This window comes from Perissodus microlepis, chromosome 7 (assembly GCF_051167445.1).
Source record: "Perissodus microlepis isolate ML-2025 ecotype Zambia chromosome 7, ASM5116744v1, whole genome shotgun sequence".
NCBI classification, from domain to species: domain Eukaryota; kingdom Metazoa; phylum Chordata; class Actinopteri; order Cichliformes; family Cichlidae; genus Perissodus; species Perissodus microlepis.
The window spans coordinates 7,711,722-7,729,813 of record NC_140467.1 but is presented as its reverse complement, the minus strand read 5'-3'; the positions used below and the strand labels follow the sequence as shown (position 1 = coordinate 7,729,813).

The 18,092-nt window shown below is 41.7% G+C and overlaps 2 protein-coding genes across 2 annotated transcripts; both read right to left on the bottom strand.

The window, feature by feature from the left end:
- Nucleotides 1–9,803: 9,803 nt before the first annotated feature.
- On the bottom strand, nt 9,804–11,572 carry LOC146382456 (uncharacterized). The gene has a single exon (XM_084933101.1). It carries the CDS (start codon nt 11,496–11,498, stop codon nt 10,476–10,478), a length of 1,023 nt encoding a protein of 340 aa, XP_084789227.1. The 5' UTR covers nt 11,499–11,572; the 3' UTR covers nt 9,804–10,475.
- Nucleotides 11,573–14,563: 2,991 nt separating this feature from the next.
- LOC146382455 (uncharacterized) lies at nt 14,564–16,952 on the bottom strand. The gene has a single exon (XM_084933100.1). It carries the CDS (start codon nt 16,372–16,374, stop codon nt 14,884–14,886), a length of 1,491 nt encoding a protein of 496 aa, XP_084789226.1. The 5' UTR covers nt 16,375–16,952; the 3' UTR covers nt 14,564–14,883.
- Nucleotides 16,953–18,092: the final 1,140 nt, after the last annotated feature.

The window sequence follows — 18,092 nt, the reverse complement described above, 5'->3', positions numbered from 1 at the left end:
GACAAAGTGTGTCTCAGGTGCCCCACTAACTTGATATCTTGTTGCCAACTAAGCAAGTGTTTGCTTAGGCAATCCAGACAAGAATTCCAGCAAGCTGCAGGAGGTCACCTGAAACGTCCACCAACTTACTTATGTCAGTATACTTAAATGTGTTAAATTCTAATACCTGAGAATACCTTAAACCTAGCTGTGCACAGGGTTCTCAGGGAGAGCAATACTGAAAGATACTGAGAGACCTGTAGCTTGCTACTGTCAACAACCTTCTACTGCTTAGAAGTATTTCTTATTTGGCTTTCTGTTTTTCTTCTTTTTTTCATATATAGTGTACATACAGTGTAATGACTGTGAATGCTTCTATGCTGGAAACGTCAGGGCTTTGTGTGCGAGCAGGCGGAGATGAGGATCCAAATGCAGGACTCGAACACAGAATTGTAACTCAAAACCTCAGCTTTATTGCTGGAGAAATTAAAACATGAACAGAACAAGGATAGTGAAAACGAAAATACTGAACACAGTATAAAACACACAGGCATAATCCGATGGTACGATGCAGCACTGAACAAGGGCAAACACAGGGCTAATATACACAGGGAAGTAATCAGGGAATGGAAAACAGGAGGGAGACACAGGGGCTAACGAGTCAGGGGATCGAAGCTGGACACACTGACATAAGACACAATCCTTCAAAATAAAACAGGAAACAATACACACTAAACTAAGACACGGACTGGACAGAGAGAGACAGACTAGACACTGAACTAAACCAGCAAAAAACATGAGAACACAAAACCTAAGAACTAATCCCTAAACAAGAATAACTAAAACATAGATTAATAATTACCATCATCATCATCATCATCATCATCACCATCATCATCATCATCACCATCATCATCATAACCAACAAAAGCACCACAAGAGAATAAGAAAACAATCCATAATGCAAAAACACACCAAAACATAACAACTCAAAATACTGGGTCAAACTGACCCAGAACCGTGACAGGTGAGGAGATGTCATTTCAGGACTTAAACCAGACTCTAAGAAATTGCTGTGTCTAATTTTGCGATGCTGCGAGTAACAAACTGGGTTCAGTTTGGAGGTTGAAGAGGAACTTTCCCTCGCCAGGCCGACAGCCGTCTGTGCTACAGTTTATCTCATCTCAGTTTATCTCATGCAGCGCAGGGCTAAATTTAAAATTATTAAATACTTAGGCCAATGTATATTCTTCTATGACAAAAAATACAAGTGTTCATTTAAGCAAATAAACAGAGCCGTAAGAGATGTTTTTCAGAAACTGTTGTCTTTATTTTGATTTGCAACTAACAAATTTTTTTAAAATAATAGAGAGCACAACAAAAACTACAAATTTTAAAAAAAAATTTGTAGTTTTTGTTGTGCTCTCTATTATGTGAACCCCTCACCTAATTTGTTATGTTTTTTTTTAACAAATTAAACCCCAACAATCAAATGATCCCCTGTGAGCAAGCACTAGGCACAGTGGAAAGGAAAAACTCCCTTTAAACAGGAAGAAACCTTTGACAGAACCAGGCTCAGGAAGGGGCAGCCATCTGTCACGACTGGTTGGGGGGTGAGAGGCAAAAGAAAAGAAAAATGAGAGCACAAGTTAGACAACATGAGCAGCATTTAGCTAACATGAACAACGTATGGTTTTCTGGACTGTGGATGAAAAGCAGTCCATCATTACTAGTCTTTAAAAGGGAACTAATCCATCACCAAGGTAGCAATATGGCTCAAGGAGGCCATAGACAGAGTTAAATAGGCAATAACTGTCAAGCATTGAAAAGCCCCAGTAAGCTGCAGGTATAATAAGGCCTACTGCGGCAACACCTAAACCTATTTTAAGTAGGCGTTTAGCACCATGACGCCATGAACCACTAGTCGGAACCACGTCAGGAGATGGTTCTGAGACAGGAAAATCAAGCTCTTCGGGTTGAGGACCAAGATTGTCCTGTGTCGGGACCACATCAGAAGGTGGTTCCAAGGCAGGAAAAAAAAGCTCCTCAGGTTCAGGAGCAAGATTCTCCTGTGTCGGGACCACATCAGGAGATGGTTCTGAGACAGGAGAAACAAGCTCCTCGGGTTCAGGAGCAAGATTCTCCAGCTGCAGAGGTTCACCAGTGATGTTGTGAACAGCAGCTAATATTTCTTCTTCCTCCTCCCTTCTCAGCTCATCCTTAAGATTATTAATTATTTCTCTTTTCATTTTAAGATGTTCATAAAGTTCATCTATGAGATCTTCGTTATGAACAATCTTGAAATTTTGCTTTTTGACTTTTTCTTCCAGCCAAAATATTTTCAGTGTCAGACTTTCTGTTGTCTTTTCTTGATACTCAAGATTTTGTAAACGTTTCTTGAGATTTGTGTTCGCTGTTTTTAATTTGTTTATCTCAGCAGCAATGCTGCTGTTCTCCTTAAGGAGATATTCTTCTTTTTCGTGAAAGTCACGGCACATCCTCTGAATGGTGCTAACCTGCTCCTGCATTTTAGCCTCCAGAGATTCCACCTGCCACTGCTTTTCATCCAGTGTCTGTCTCACCCGGCGCTGAAGAGTACAAATTTCTCTTTTCAGCTCAACTGTGAGTTCTGTCTTGTGAAATATTTCCCTATATTGTTTTTCTATTATCTCTTCTTTTTTCATTGTTTTATGGTGAGCTTCTCCCACTTGCTGCTCAAGTCTCTCTAAAGAGTCCTTGAGATCTGCGTTCTCTTTTTTTTGCTCGTTTCTCTCACTTTCTATCTGAGACAACTCCGCAGCAATGCTGCTGTTCTGCTCAATGAGAGATTCCGTCTTTTCCAAAAAGTCATGGTGCATTGTCTGAACGTTCTTTTCCTGTTCCTGGAGTTTAGCCTCCAGAGATGCCACCTGTGTCTGATTTTTTTCAGCCTGAGCCTTCATGTGTTTAAGCTTATCTCTTGACTGATGGAAATGATCTTTATAATAATTCTTTTTGCGCTTTAGGGTGCTCAACTCCAACTGGAGTTGTTGAATTTTCATTTGAAGCTCCATAGGGTCAGGTATTTCTCTCTCCATCAACCCATACAGTCTTTGTGATTCCTCTCGAATCTCTCCGTCAGACTGTGAATTATTAAATGCTTCGTTTGACATTTCTTTAAACTCTTAATGCAAAGTGTCGACAAGAAAAAATGTTTGCTTAATTGTTTAAGTTTAAAAATAGTCCCTTTCTGAAAGGTTTCTGGTTTGCTAAACACAACTCGCTGTTTCTGAAAACGTTCCAAGTAAAACTGTGTTTGCAAAGGTGAAGAGGGGGTATTTAAGGACTTTCGTGGCTTCGAATTTGACGTCAGCGCTCTTTGAGCCTTTGATCCTTTGTTCATCAAAGGGTCACATGACAGCTGTGCGTAATTCTGCGCATGCTCAGAGAATACCCATTGTGATGCACGGTTTTGTTTTGTTTTGAATTTTTTTAAATACCCTGAAAACAGTGTTGCCAACTTAGCGATTTTGTCGCTGTATTTAGGGAGTTTTCAAACCCCCCTTACCGTCGTTTTTTTTTTTCTAAAAAGCGACTAGCGACAAATCTGGCGACTTTTTCTGGTGTTATTGGAGGCTTATTTATGACGACTTTTGACGTGAAAGCGCTTGTTGCTCTTACTCTCAACAAGCAGCGGGTGCTGCCGTGGGCACCTCGCTCGTGCCAAAGCGCTCACAGGCGGAGGATAGTCCTCCTCCAGCCGCTATCAGGGCAGGAGATGTTCACGTGCGTCCAAACTGCAAATGAATCGCGCACGAGCAAAGCCGCCGCTCCCGCACTGACTGTAACGCAGTCAATTCTTCTTTTGCTGTTATGCTGTTTTGTGGATCACAAGGTTTAAAACTACTTGTAAACACACACACACACACACACACAGTAACTCCACCCTAACCTGCAGCTGCAGCGCAAATAACAACGAAAATTATTTGTAAACGTGTCCTGGAGTTTACAGGTGCAGACAGTGCAACAGCTTCCAGGTCATTTATTCTGCCAATATGGCAAGAAGGTAATAACTGCTTCAAGCACTGTCTATATCAGGGGTAGGCAACGCCAGGCCTCGAGGGCCGGTGTCCTGCAGGTTTTAGATCTCACCCTGGGTCAACACACCTGAATCAAATGATTAGGTCATTACCAGCCCCCTGGAGAACTTCAAGACATGTTGAGGAGGTAATTTAGCCATTTGAATCAGCTGTGTTGGTTCAAGGACACATCTAAAACCTGCAGTCACTTTCTCTGAAAAGGGTGAGATCGATGACGAAACTGCAGCTTGTACCCCCAGGACATTGTTATCAAAACCATCTTATAAGGCCTCTCATCTCTCACTGAGAATGGCAAAACACTGCAATTAATTAGACAAAGTGTGTCTCAGGTGCCCCACTAACTTGATATCTTGTTGCCAACTAAGCAAGTGTTTGCTTAGGCAATCCAGACAAGAATTCCAGCAAGCTGCAGGAGGTCACCTGAAACGTCCACCAACTTACTTATGTCAGTATACTTAAATGTGTTAAATTCTAATACCTGAGAATACCTTAAACCTAGCTGTGCACAGGGTTCTCAGGGAGAGCAATACTGAAAGATACTGAGAGACCTGTAGCTTGCTACTGTCAACAACCTTCTACTGCTTAGAAGTATTTCTTATTTGGCTTTCTGTTTTTCTTCTTTTTTTCATATATAGTGTACATACAGTGTAATGACTGTGAATGCTTCTATGCTGGAAACGTCAGGGCTTTGTGTGCGAGCAGGCGGAGATGAGGATCCAAATGCAGGACTCGAACACAGAATTGTAACTCAAAACCTCAGCTTTATTGCTGGAGAAATTAAAACATGAACAGAACAAGGATAGTGAAAACGAAAATACTGAACACAGTATAAAACACACAGGCATAATCCGATGGTACGATGCAGCACTGAACAAGGGCAAACACAGGGCTAATATACACAGGGAAGTAATCAGGGAATGGAAAACAGGAGGGAGACACAGCTGGGAGAGATTGGGGCTAACGAGTCAGGGGGATCGAAGCTGGACACACTGACATAAGACACAATCCTTCAAAATAAAACAGGAAACAATACACACTAAACTAAGACACGGACTGGACAGAGAGAGACAGACTAGACACTGAACTAAACCAGCAAAAAACATGAGAACACAAAACCTAAGAACTAATCCCTAAACAAGAATAACTAAAACATAGATCCATCATCATCATAACCAACAAAAGCACCACAAGAGAATAAGAAAACAATCCATAATGCAAAAACACACCAAAACATAACAACTCAAAATACTGGGTCAAACTGACCCAGAACCGTGACAGGTGAGGAGATGTCATTTCAGGACTTAAACCAGACTCTAAGAAATTGCTGTGTCTAATTTTGCGATGCTGCGAGTAACAAACTGGGTTCAGTTTGGAGGTTGAAGAGGAACTTTCCCTCGCCAGGCCGACAGCCGTCTGTGCTACAGTTTATCTCATCTCAGTTTATCTCATGCAGCGCAGGGCTAAATTTAAAATTATTAAATACTTAGGCCAATGTATATTCTTCTATGACAAAAAATACAAGTGTTCATTTAAGCAAATAAACAGAGCCGTAAGAGATGTTTTTCAGAAACTGTTGTCTTTATTTTGATTTGCAACTAACAAATTTTTTTAAAATAATAGAGAGCACAACAAAAACTACAAATTTTTAAAAAAAATTGTAGTTTTTGTTGTGCTCTCTATTATGTGAACCCCTCACCTAATTTGTTATGTTTTTTTTTAACAAATTAAACCCCAACAATCAAATGATCCCCTGTGAGCAAGCACTAGGCACAGTGGAAAGGAAAAACTCCCTTTAAACAGGAAGAAACCTTTGACAGAACCAGGCTCAGGAAGGGGCAGCCATCTGTCACGACTGGTTGGGGGGTGAGAGGCAAAAGAAAAGAAAAATGAGAGCACAAGTTAGACAACATGAGCAGCATTTAGCTAACATGAACAACGTATGGTTTTCTGGACTGTGGATGAAAAGCAGTCCATCATTACTAGTCTTTAAAAGGGAACTAATCCATCACCAAGGTAGCAATATGGCTCAAGGAGGCCATAGACAGAGTTAAATAGGCAATAACTGTCAAGCATTGAAAAGCCCCAGTAAGCTGCAGGTATAATAAGGCCTACTGCGGCAACACCTAAACCTATTTTAAGTAGGCGTTTAGCACCATGACGCCATGAACCACTAGTCGGAACCACGTCAGGAGATGGTTCTGAGACAGGAAAATCAAGCTCTTCGGGTTGAGGACCAAGATTGTCCTGTGTCGGGACCACATCAGAAGGTGGTTCCAAGGCAGGAAAAAAAAGCTCCTCAGGTTCAGGAGCAAGATTCTCCTGTGTCGGGACCACATCAGAAGGTGGTTCCAAGGCAGGAAAAAAAAGCTCCTCAGGTTCAGGAGCAAGATTCTCCTGTGTCGGGACCACATCAGGAGATGGTTCTGAGACAGGAGAAACAAGCTCCTCGGGTTCAGGAGCAAGATTCTCCAGCTGCAGAGGTTCACCAGTGATGTTGTGAACAGCAGCTAATATTTCTTCTTCCTCCTCCCTTCTCAGCTCATCCTTAAGATTATTAATTATTTCTGTTTTCATTTTAAGATGTTCATAAAGTTCATCTATGAGATCTTCGTTATGAACAATCTTGAAATTTTGCTTTTTGACTTTTTCTTCCAGCCAAAATATTTTCAGTGTCAGACTTTCTGTTGTCTTTTCTTGATACTCAAGATTTTGTAAACGTTTCTTGAGATTTGTGTTCGCTGTTTTTAATTTGTTTATCTCAGCAGCAATGCTGCTGTTCTCCTTAAGGAGATATTCTTCTTTTTCGTGAAAGTCACGGCACATCCTCTGAATGGTGCTAACCTGCTCCTGCATTTTAGCCTCCAGAGATTCCACCTGCGACTGCTTTTCATCCAGTGTCTGTCTCACCCGGCGCTGAAGAGTACAAATTTCTCTTTTCAGCTCAACTGTGAGTTCTGTCTTGTGAAATATTTCCCTATATTGTTTTTCTATTATCTCTTCTTTTTTCATTGTTTTATGGTGAGCTTCTCCCACTTGCTGCTCAAGTCTCTCTAAAGAGTCCTTGAGATCTGCGTTCTCTTTTTTTTGCTCGTTTCTCTCACTTTCTATCTGAGACAACTCCGCAGCAATGCTGCTGTTCTGCTCAATGAGAGATTCCGTCTTTTCCAAAAAGTCATGGTGCATTGTCTGAACGTTCTTTTCCTGTTCCTGGAGTTTAGCCTCCAGAGATGCCACCTGTGTCTGATTTTTTTCAGCCTGAGCCTTCATGTGTTTAAGCTTATCTCTTGACTGATGGAAATGATCTTTATAATAATTCTTTTTGCGCTTTAGGGTGCTCAACTCCAACTGGAGTTGTTGAATTTTCATTTGAAGCTCCATAGGGTCAGGTATTTCTCTCTCCATCAACCCATACAGTCTTTGTGATTCCTCTCGAATCTCTCCGTCAGACTGTGAATTATTAAATGCTTCGTTTGACATTTCTTTAAACTCTTAATGCAAAGTGTCGACAAGAAAAAAAGTTTGCTTAATTGTTTAAGTTTAAAAATAGTCCCTTTCTGAAAGGTTTCTGGTTTGCTAAACACAACTCGCTGTTTCTGAAAACGTTCCAAGTAAAACTGTGTTTGCAAAGGTGAAGAGGGGGTATTTAAGGACTTTCGTGGCTTCGAATTTGACGTCAGCGCTCTTTGAGCCTTTGATCCTTTGTTCGATCAAAGGGTCACATGACAGCTGTGCGTAATTCTGCGCATGCTCAGAGAATACCCATTGTGATGCACGGTTTTGTTTTGTTTTGAATTTTTTTAAATACCCTGAAAACAGTGTTGCCAACTTAGCGATTTTGTCGCTGTATTTAGGGAGTTTTCAAACCCCCCTTACCGTCGTTTTTTTTTCTAAAAAGCGACTAGCGACAAATCTGGCGACTTTTTCTGGTGTTATTGGAGGCTTATTTATGACGACTTTTGACGTGAAAGCGCTTGTTGCTCTTACTCTCAACAAGCAGCGGGTGCTGCCGTGGGCACCTCGCTCGTGCCAAAGCGCTCACAGGCGGAGGATAGTCCTCCTCCAGCCGCTATCAGGGCAGGAGATGTTCACGTGCGTCCAAACTGCAAATGAATCGCGCACGAGCAAAGCCGCCGCTCCCGCACTGACTGTAACGCAGTCAATTCTTCTTTTGCTGTTATGCTGTTTTGTGGATCACAAGGTTTAAAACTACTTGTAAACACACACACACACACACACACACACACACACACACACACACACACACACAGTAACTCCACCCTAACCTGCAGCTGCAGCGCAAATAACAACGAAAATTATTTGTAAACGTGTCCTGGAGTTTACAGGTGCAGACAGTGCAACAGCTTCCAGGTCATTTATTCTGCCAATATGGCAAGAAGGTAATAACTGCTTCAAGCACTGTCTATATCAGGGGTAGGCAACGCCAGGCCTCGAGGGCCGGTGTCCTGCAGGTTTTAGATCTCACCCTGGGTCAACACACCTGAATCAAATGATTAGGTCATTACCAGCCCCCTGGAGAACTTCAAGACATGTTGAGGAGGTAATTTAGCCATTTGAATCAGCTGTGTTGGTTCAAGGACACATCTAAAACCTGCAGTCACTTTCTCTGAAAAGGGTGAGATCGATGACGAAACTGCAGCTTGTACCCCCAGGACATTGTTATCAAAACCATCTTATAAGGCCTCTCATCTCTCACTGAGAATGGCAAAACACTGCAATTAATTAGACAAAGTGTGTCTCAGGTGCCCCACTAACTTGATATCTTGTTGCCAACTAAGCAAGTGTTTGCTTAGGCAATCCAGACAAGAATTCCAGCAAGCTGCAGGAGGTCACCTGAAACGTCCACCAACTTACTTATGTCAGTATACTTAAATGTGTTAAATTCTAATACCTGAGAATACCTTAAACCTAGCTGTGCACAGGGTTCTCAGGGAGAGCAATACTGAAAGATACTGAGAGACCTGTAGCTTGCTACTGTCAACAACCTTCTACTGCTTAGAAGTATTTCTTATTTGGCTTTCTGTTTTTCTTCTTTTTTTCATATATAGTGTACATACAGTGTAATGACTGTGAATGCTTCTATGCTGGAAACGTCAGGGCTTTGTGTGCGAGCAGGCGGAGATGAGGATCCAAATGCAGGACTCGAACACAGAATTGTAACTCAAAACCTCAGCTTTATTGCTGGAGAAATTAAAACATGAACAGAACAAGGATAGTGAAAACGAAAATACTGAACACAGTATAAAACACACAGGCATAATCCGATGGTACGATGCAGCACTGAACAAGGGCAAACACAGGGCTAATATACACAGGGAAGTAATCAGGGAATGGAAAACAGGAGGGAGACACAGCTGGGAGAGATTGGGGCTAACGAGTCAGGGGGATCGAAGCTGGACACACTGACATAAGACACAATCCTTCAAAATAAAACAGGAAACAATACACACTAAACTAAGACACGGACTGGACAGAGAGAGACAGACTAGACACTGAACTAAACCAGCAAAAAACATGAGAACACAAAACCTAAGAACTAATCCCTAAACAAGAATAACTAAAACATAGATCCATCATCATCATAACCAACAAAAGCACCACAAGAGAATAAGAAAACAATCCATAATGCAAAAACACACCAAAACATAACAACTCAAAATACTGGGTCAAACTGACCCAGAACCGTGACAGGTGAGGAGATGTCATTTCAGGACTTAAACCAGACTCTAAGAAATTGCTGTGTCTAATTTTGCGATGCTGCGAGTAACAAACTGGGTTCAGTTTGGAGGTTGAAGAGGAACTTTCCCTCGCCAGGCCGACAGCCGTCTGTGCTACAGTTTATCTCATCTCAGTTTATCTCATGCAGCGCAGGGCTAAATTTAAAATTATTAAATACTTAGGCCAATGTATATTCTTCTATGACAAAAAATACAAGTGTTCATTTAAGCAAATAAACAGAGCCGTAAGAGATGTTTTTCAGAAACTGTTGTCTTTATTTTGATTTGCAACTAACAAATTTTTTTAAAATAATAGAGAGCACAACAAAAACTACAAATTTTTAAAAAAAATTGTAGTTTTTGTTGTGCTCTCTATTATGTGAACCCCTCACCTAATTTGTTATGTTTTTTTTTAACAAATTAAACCCCAACAATCAAATGATCCCCTGTGAGCAAGCACTAGGCACAGTGGAAAGGAAAAACTCCCTTTAAACAGGAAGAAACCTTTGACAGAACCAGGCTCAGGAAGGGGCAGCCATCTGTCACGACTGGTTGGGGGGTGAGAGGCAAAAGAAAAGAAAAATGAGAGCACAAGTTAGACAACATGAGCAGCATTTAGCTAACATGAACAACGTATGGTTTTCTGGACTGTGGATGAAAAGCAGTCCATCATTACTAGTCTTTAAAAGGGAACTAATCCATCACCAAGGTAGCAATATGGCTCAAGGAGGCCATAGACAGAGTTAAATAGGCAATAACTGTCAAGCATTGAAAAGCCCCAGTAAGCTGCAGGTATAATAAGGCCTACTGCGGCAACACCTAAACCTATTTTAAGTAGGCGTTTAGCACCATGACGCCATGAACCACTAGTCGGAACCACGTCAGGAGATGGTTCTGAGACAGGAAAATCAAGCTCTTCGGGTTGAGGACCAAGATTGTCCTGTGTCGGGACCACATCAGAAGGTGGTTCCAAGGCAGGAAAAAAAAGCTCCTCAGGTTCAGGAGCAAGATTCTCCTGTGTCGGGACCACATCAGAAGGTGGTTCCAAGGCAGGAAAAAAAAGCTCCTCAGGTTCAGGAGCAAGATTCTCCTGTGTCGGGACCACATCAGGAGATGGTTCTGAGACAGGAGAAACAAGCTCCTCGGGTTCAGGAGCAAGATTCTCCAGCTGCAGAGGTTCACCAGTGATGTTGTGAACAGCAGCTAATATTTCTTCTTCCTCCTCCCTTCTCAGCTCATCCTTAAGATTATTAATTATTTCTGTTTTCATTTTAAGATGTTCATAAAGTTCATCTATGAGATCTTCGTTATGAACAATCTTGAAATTTTGCTTTTTGACTTTTTCTTCCAGCCAAAATATTTTCAGTGTCAGACTTTCTGTTGTCTTTTCTTGATACTCAAGATTTTGTAAACGTTTCTTGAGATTTGTGTTCGCTGTTTTTAATTTGTTTATCTCAGCAGCAATGCTGCTGTTCTCCTTAAGGAGATATTCTTCTTTTTCGTGAAAGTCACGGCACATCCTCTGAATGGTGCTAACCTGCTCCTGCATTTTAGCCTCCAGAGATTCCACCTGCGACTGCTTTTCATCCAGTGTCTGTCTCACCCGGCGCTGAAGAGTACAAATTTCTCTTTTCAGCTCAACTGTGAGTTCTGTCTTGTGAAATATTTCCCTATATTGTTTTTCTATTATCTCTTCTTTTTTCATTGTTTTATGGTGAGCTTCTCCCACTTGCTGCTCAAGTCTCTCTAAAGAGTCCTTGAGATCTGCGTTCTCTTTTTTTTGCTCGTTTCTCTCACTTTCTATCTGAGACAACTCCGCAGCAATGCTGCTGTTCTGCTCAATGAGAGATTCCGTCTTTTCCAAAAAGTCATGGTGCATTGTCTGAACGTTCTTTTCCTGTTCCTGGAGTTTAGCCTCCAGAGATGCCACCTGTGTCTGATTTTTTTCAGCCTGAGCCTTCATGTGTTTAAGCTTATCTCTTGACTGATGGAAATGATCTTTATAATAATTCTTTTTGCGCTTTAGGGTGCTCAACTCCAACTGGAGTTGTTGAATTTTCATTTGAAGCTCCATAGGGTCAGGTATTTCTCTCTCCATCAACCCATACAGTCTTTGTGATTCCTCTCGAATCTCTCCGTCAGACTGTGAATTATTAAATGCTTCGTTTGACATTTCTTTAAACTCTTAATGCAAAGTGTCGACAAGAAAAAATGTTTGCTTAATTGTTTACGTTCAAAAATAGTCCCTTTCTGAAAGGTTTCCGGTTTGCTAAACACAACTCGCTGTTTCTGAAAACGTTCCAAGTAAAACTGTGTTTGCAAAGGTGAAGAGGGGGTATTTAAGGACTTTCGTGGCTTCGAATTTGACGTCAGCGCTCTTTGAGCCTTTGATCCTTTGTTCGATCAAAGGGTCACATGACAGCTGTGCGTAATTCTGCGCATGCTCAGAGAATACCCATTGTGATGCACGGTTTTGTTTTGTTTTGAATTTTTTTAAATACCCTGAAAACAGTGTTGCCAACTTAGCGATTTTGTCGCTGTATTTAGGGAGTTTTCAAACCCCCCTTACCGTCGTTTTTTTTTCTAAAAAGCGACTAGCGACAAATCTGGCGACTTTTTCTGGTGTTATTGGAGGCTTATTTATGACGACTTTTGACGTGAAAGCGCTTGTTGCTCTTACTCTCAACAAGCAGCGGGTGCTGCCGTGGGCACCTCGCTCGTGCCAAAGCGCTCACAGGCGGAGGATAGTCCTCCTCCAGCCGCTATCAGGGCAGGAGATGTTCACGTGCGTCCAAACTGCAAATGAATCGCGCACGAGCAAAGCCGCCGCTCCCGCACTGACTGTAACGCAGTCAATTCTTCTTTTGCTGTTATGCTGTTTTGTGGATCACAAGGTTTAAAACTACTTGTAAACACACACACACACACACAGTAACTCCACCCTAACCTGCAGCTGCAGCGCAAATAACAACGAAAATTATTTGTAAACGTGTCCTGGAGTTTACAGGTGCAGACAGTGCAACAGCTTCCAGGTCATTTATTCTGCCAATATGGCAAGAAGGTAATAACTGCTTCAAGCACTGTCTATATCAGGGGTAGGCAACGCCAGGCCTCGAGGGCCGGTGTCCTGCAGGTTTTAGATCTCACCCTGGGTCAACACACCTGAATCAAATGATTAGGTCATTACCAGCCCCCTGGAGAACTTCAAGACATGTTGAGGAGGTAATTTAGCCATTTGAATCAGCTGTGTTGGTTCAAGGACACATCTAAAACCTGCAGTCACTTTCTCTGAAAAGGGTGAGATCGATGACGAAACTGCAGCTTGTACCCCCAGGACATTGTTATCAAAACCATCTTATAAGGCCTCTCATCTCTCACTGAGAATGGCAAAACACTGCAATTAATTAGACAAAGTGTGTCTCAGGTGCCCCACTAACTTGATATCTTGTTGCCAACTAAGCAAGTGTTTGCTTAGGCAATCCAGACAAGAATTCCAGCAAGCTGCAGGAGGTCACCTGAAACGTCCACCAACTTACTTATGTCAGTATACTTAAATGTGTTAAATTCTAATACCTGAGAATACCTTAAACCTAGCTGTGCACAGGGTTCTCAGGGAGAGCAATACTGAAAGATACTGAGAGACCTGTAGCTTGCTACTGTCAACAACCTTCTACTGCTTAGAAGTATTTCTTATTTGGCTTTCTGTTTTTCTTCTTTTTTTCATATATAGTGTACATACAGTGTAATGACTGTGAATGCTTCTATGCTGGAAACGTCAGGGCTTTGTGTGCGAGCAGGCGGAGATGAGGATCCAAATGCAGGACTCGAACACAGAATTGTAACTCAAAACCTCAGCTTTATTGCTGGAGAAATTAAAACATGAACAGAACAAGGATAGTGAAAACGAAAATACTGAACACAGTATAAAACACACAGGCATAATCCGATGGTACGATGCAGCACTGAACAAGGGCAAACACAGGGCTAATATACACAGGGAAGTAATCAGGGAATGGAAAACAGGAGGGAGACACAGCTGGGAGAGATTGGGGCTAACGAGTCAGGGGATCGAAGCTGGACACACTGACATAAGACACAATCCTTCAAAATAAAACAGGAAACAATACACACTAAACTAAGACACGGACTGGACAGAGAGAGACAGACTAGACACTGAACTAAACCAGCAAGAAACATGAGAACACAAAACCTAAGAACTAATCCCTAAACAAGAATAACTAAAACATAGATTAATAATCACCATCATCATCATAACCAACAAAAGCACCACAAGAGAATAAGAAAACAATCCATAATGCAAAAACACACCAAAACATAACAACTCAAAATACTGGGTCAAACTGACCCAGAACCGTGACAGGTGAGGAGATGTCATTTCAGGACTTAAACCAGACTCTAAGAAATTGCTGTGTCTAATTTTGCGATGCTGCGAGTAACAAACTGGGTTCAGTTTGGAGGTTGAAGAGGAACTTTCCCTCGCCAGGCCGACAGCCGTCTGTGCTACAGTTTATCTCATCTCAGTTTATCTCATGCAGCGCAGGGCTAAATTTAAAATTATTAAATACTTAGGCCAATGTATATTCTTCTATGACAAAAAATACAAGTGTTCATTTAAGCAAATAAACAGAGCCGTAAGAGATGTTTTTCAGAAACTGTTGTCTTTATTTTGATTTGCAACTAACAAATTTTTTTTAAATAATAGAGAGCACAACAAAAACTACAAATTTTAAAAAAAAATTTGTAGTTTTTGTTGTGCTCTCTATTATGTGAACCCCTCACCTAATTTGTTATGTTTTTTTTTAACAAATTAAACCCCAACAATCAAATGATCCCCTGTGAGCAAGCACTAGGCACAGTGGAAAGGAAAAACTCCCTTTAAACAGGAAGAAACCTTTGACAGAACCAGGCTCAGGAAGGGGCAGCCATCTGTCACGACTGGTTGGGGGGTGAGAGGCAAAAGAAAAGAAAAATGAGAGCACAAGTTAGACAACATGAGCAGCATTTAGCTAACATGAACAACGTATGGTTTTCTGGACTGTGGATGAAAAGCAGTCCATCATTACTAGTCTTTAAAAGGGAACTAATCCATCACCAAGGTAGCAATATGGCTCAAGGAGGCCATAGACAGAGTTAAATAGGCAATAACTGTCAAGCATTGAAAAGCCCCAGTAAGCTGCAGGTATAATAAGGCCTACTGCGGCAACACCTAAACCTATTTTAAGTAGGCGTTTAGCACCATGACGCCATGAACCACTAGTCGGAACCACGTCAGGAGATGGTTCTGAGACAGGAAAATCAAGCTCTTCGGGTTGAGGACCAAGATTGTCCTGTGTCGGGACCACATCAGAAGGTGGTTCCAAGGCAGGAAAAAAAAGCTCCTCAGGTTCAGGAGCAAGATTCTCCTGTGTCGGGACCACATCAGAAGGTGGTTCCAAGGCAGGAAAAAAAAGCTCCTCAGGTTCAGGAGCAAGATTCTCCTGTGTCGGGACCACATCAGGAGATGGTTCTGAGACAGGAGAAACAAGCTCCTCGGGTTCAGGAGCAAGATTCTCCAGCTGCAGAGGTTCACCAGTGATGTTGTGAACAGCAGCTAATATTTCTTCTTCCTCCTCCCTTCTCAGCTCATCCTTAAGATTATTAATTATTTCTGTTTTCATTTTAAGATGTTCATAAAGTTCATCTATGAGATCTTCGTTATGAACAATCTTGAAATTTTGCTTTTTGACTTTTTCTTCCAGCCAAAATATTTTCAGTGTCAGACTTTCTGTTGTCTTTTCTTGATACTCAAGATTTTGTAAACGTTTCTTGAGATTTGTGTTCGCTGTTTTTAATTTGTTTATCTCAGCAGCAATGCTGCTGTTCTCCTTAAGGAGATATTCTTCTTTTTCGTGAAAGTCACAGCACATCCTCTGAATGGTGCTAACCTGCTCCTGCATTTTAGCCTCCAGAGATTCCACCTGCCACTGCTTTTCATCCAGTGTCTGTCTCACCCGGCGCTGAAGAGTACAAATTTCTCTTTTCAGCTCAACTGTGAGTTCTGTCTTGTGAAATATTTCCCTATATTGTTTTTCTATTATCTCTTCTTTTTTCATTGTTTTATGGTGAGCTTCTCCCACTTGCTGCTCAAGTCTCTCTAAAGAGTCCTTGAGATCTGCGTTCTCTTTTTTTTGCTCGTTTCTCTCACTTTCTATCTGAGACAACTCCGCAGCAATGCTGCTGTTCTGCTCAATGAGAGATTCCGTCTTTTCCAAAAAGTCATGGTGCATTGTCTGAACGTTCTTTTCCTGTTCCTGGAGTTTAGCCTCCAGAGATGCCACCTGTGTCTGATTTTTTTCAGCCTGAGCCTTCATGTGTTTAAGCTTATCTCTTGACTGATGGAAATGATCTTTATAATAATTCTTTTTGCGCTTTAGGGTGCTCAACTCCAACTGGAGTTGTTGAATTTTCATTTGAAGCTCCATAGGGTCAGGTATTTCTCTCTCCATCAACCCATACAGTCTTTGTGATTCCTCTCGAATCTCTCCGTCAGACTGTGAATTATTAAATGCTTCGTTTGACATTTCTTTAAACTCTTAATGCAAAGTGTCGACAAGAAAAAATGTTTGCTTAATTGTTTAAGTTTAAAAATAGTCCCTTTCTGAAAGGTTTCTGGTTTGCTAAACACAACTCGCTGTTTCTGAAAACGTTCCAAGTAAAACTGTGTTTGCAAAGGTGAAGAGGGGGTATTTAAGGACTTTCGTGGCTTCGAATTTGACGTCAGCGCTCTTTGAGCCTTTGATCCTTTGTTCGATCAAAGGGTCACATGACAGCTGTGCGTAATTCTGCGCATGCTCAGAGAATACCCATTGTGATGCACGGTTTTGTTTTGTTTTGAATTTTTTTAAATACCCTGAAAACAGTGTTGCCAACTTAGCGATTTTGTCGCTGTATTTAGGGAGTTTTCAAACCCCCCTTACCGTCGTTTTTTTTTTCTAAAAAGCGACTAGCGACAAATCTGGCGACTTTTTCTGGTGTTATTGGAGGCTTATTTATGACGACTTTTGACGTGAAAGCGCTTGTTGCTCTTACTCTCAACAAGCAGCGGGTGCTGCCGTGGGCACCTCGCTCGTGCCAAAGCGCTCACAGGCGGAGGATAGTCCTCCTCCAGCCGCTATCAGGGCAGGAGATGTTCACGTGCGTCCAAACTGCAAATGAATCGCGCACGAGCAAAGCCGCCGCTCCCGCACTGACTGTAACGCAGTCAATTCTTCTTTTGCTGTTATGCTGTTTTGTGGATCACAAGGTTTAAAACTACTTGTAAACACACACACACACACACACACAGTAACTCCACCCTAACCTGCAGCTGCAGCGCAAATAACAACGAAAATTATTTGTAAACGTGTCCTGGAGTTTACAGGTGCAGACAGTGCAACAGCTTCCAGGTCATTTATTCTGCCAATATGGCAAGAAGGTAATAACTGCTTCAAGCACTGTCTATATCAGGGGTAGGCAACGCCAGGCCTCGAGGGCCGGTGTCCTGCAGGTTTTAGATCTCACCCTGGGTCAACACACCTGAATCAAATGATTAGGTCATTACCAGCCCCCTGGAGAACTTCAAGACATGTTGAGGAGGTAATTTAGCCATTTGAATCAGCTGTGTTGGTTCAAGGACACATCTAAAACCTGCAGTCACTTTCTCTGAAAAGGGTGAGATCGATGACGAAACTGCAGCTTGTACCCCCAGGACATTGTTATCAAAACCATCTTATAAGGCCTCTCATCTCTCACTGAGAATGGCAAAACACTGCAATTAATTAGACAAAGTGTGTCTCAGGTGCCCCACTAACTTGATATCTTGTTGCCAACTAAGCAAGTGTTTGCTTAGGCAATCCAGACAAGAATTCCAGCAAGCTGCAGGAGGTCACCTGAAACGTCCACCAACTTACTTATGTCAGTATACTTAAATGTGTTAAATTCTAATACCGGAGAATACCTTAAACCTAGCTGTGCACAGGGTTCTCAGGGAGAGCAATACTGAAAGATACTGAGAGACCTGTAGCTTGCTACTGTCAACAACCTTCTACTGCTTAGAAGTATTTCTTATTTGGCTTTCTGTTTTTCTTCTTTTTTTCATATATAGTGTACATACAGTGTAATGACTGTGAATGCTTCTATGCTGGAAACGTCAGGGCTTTGTGTGCGAGCAGGCGGAGATGAGGATCCAAATGCAGGACTCGAACACAGAATTGTAACTCAAAACCTCAGCTTTATTGCTGGAGAAATTAAAACATGAACA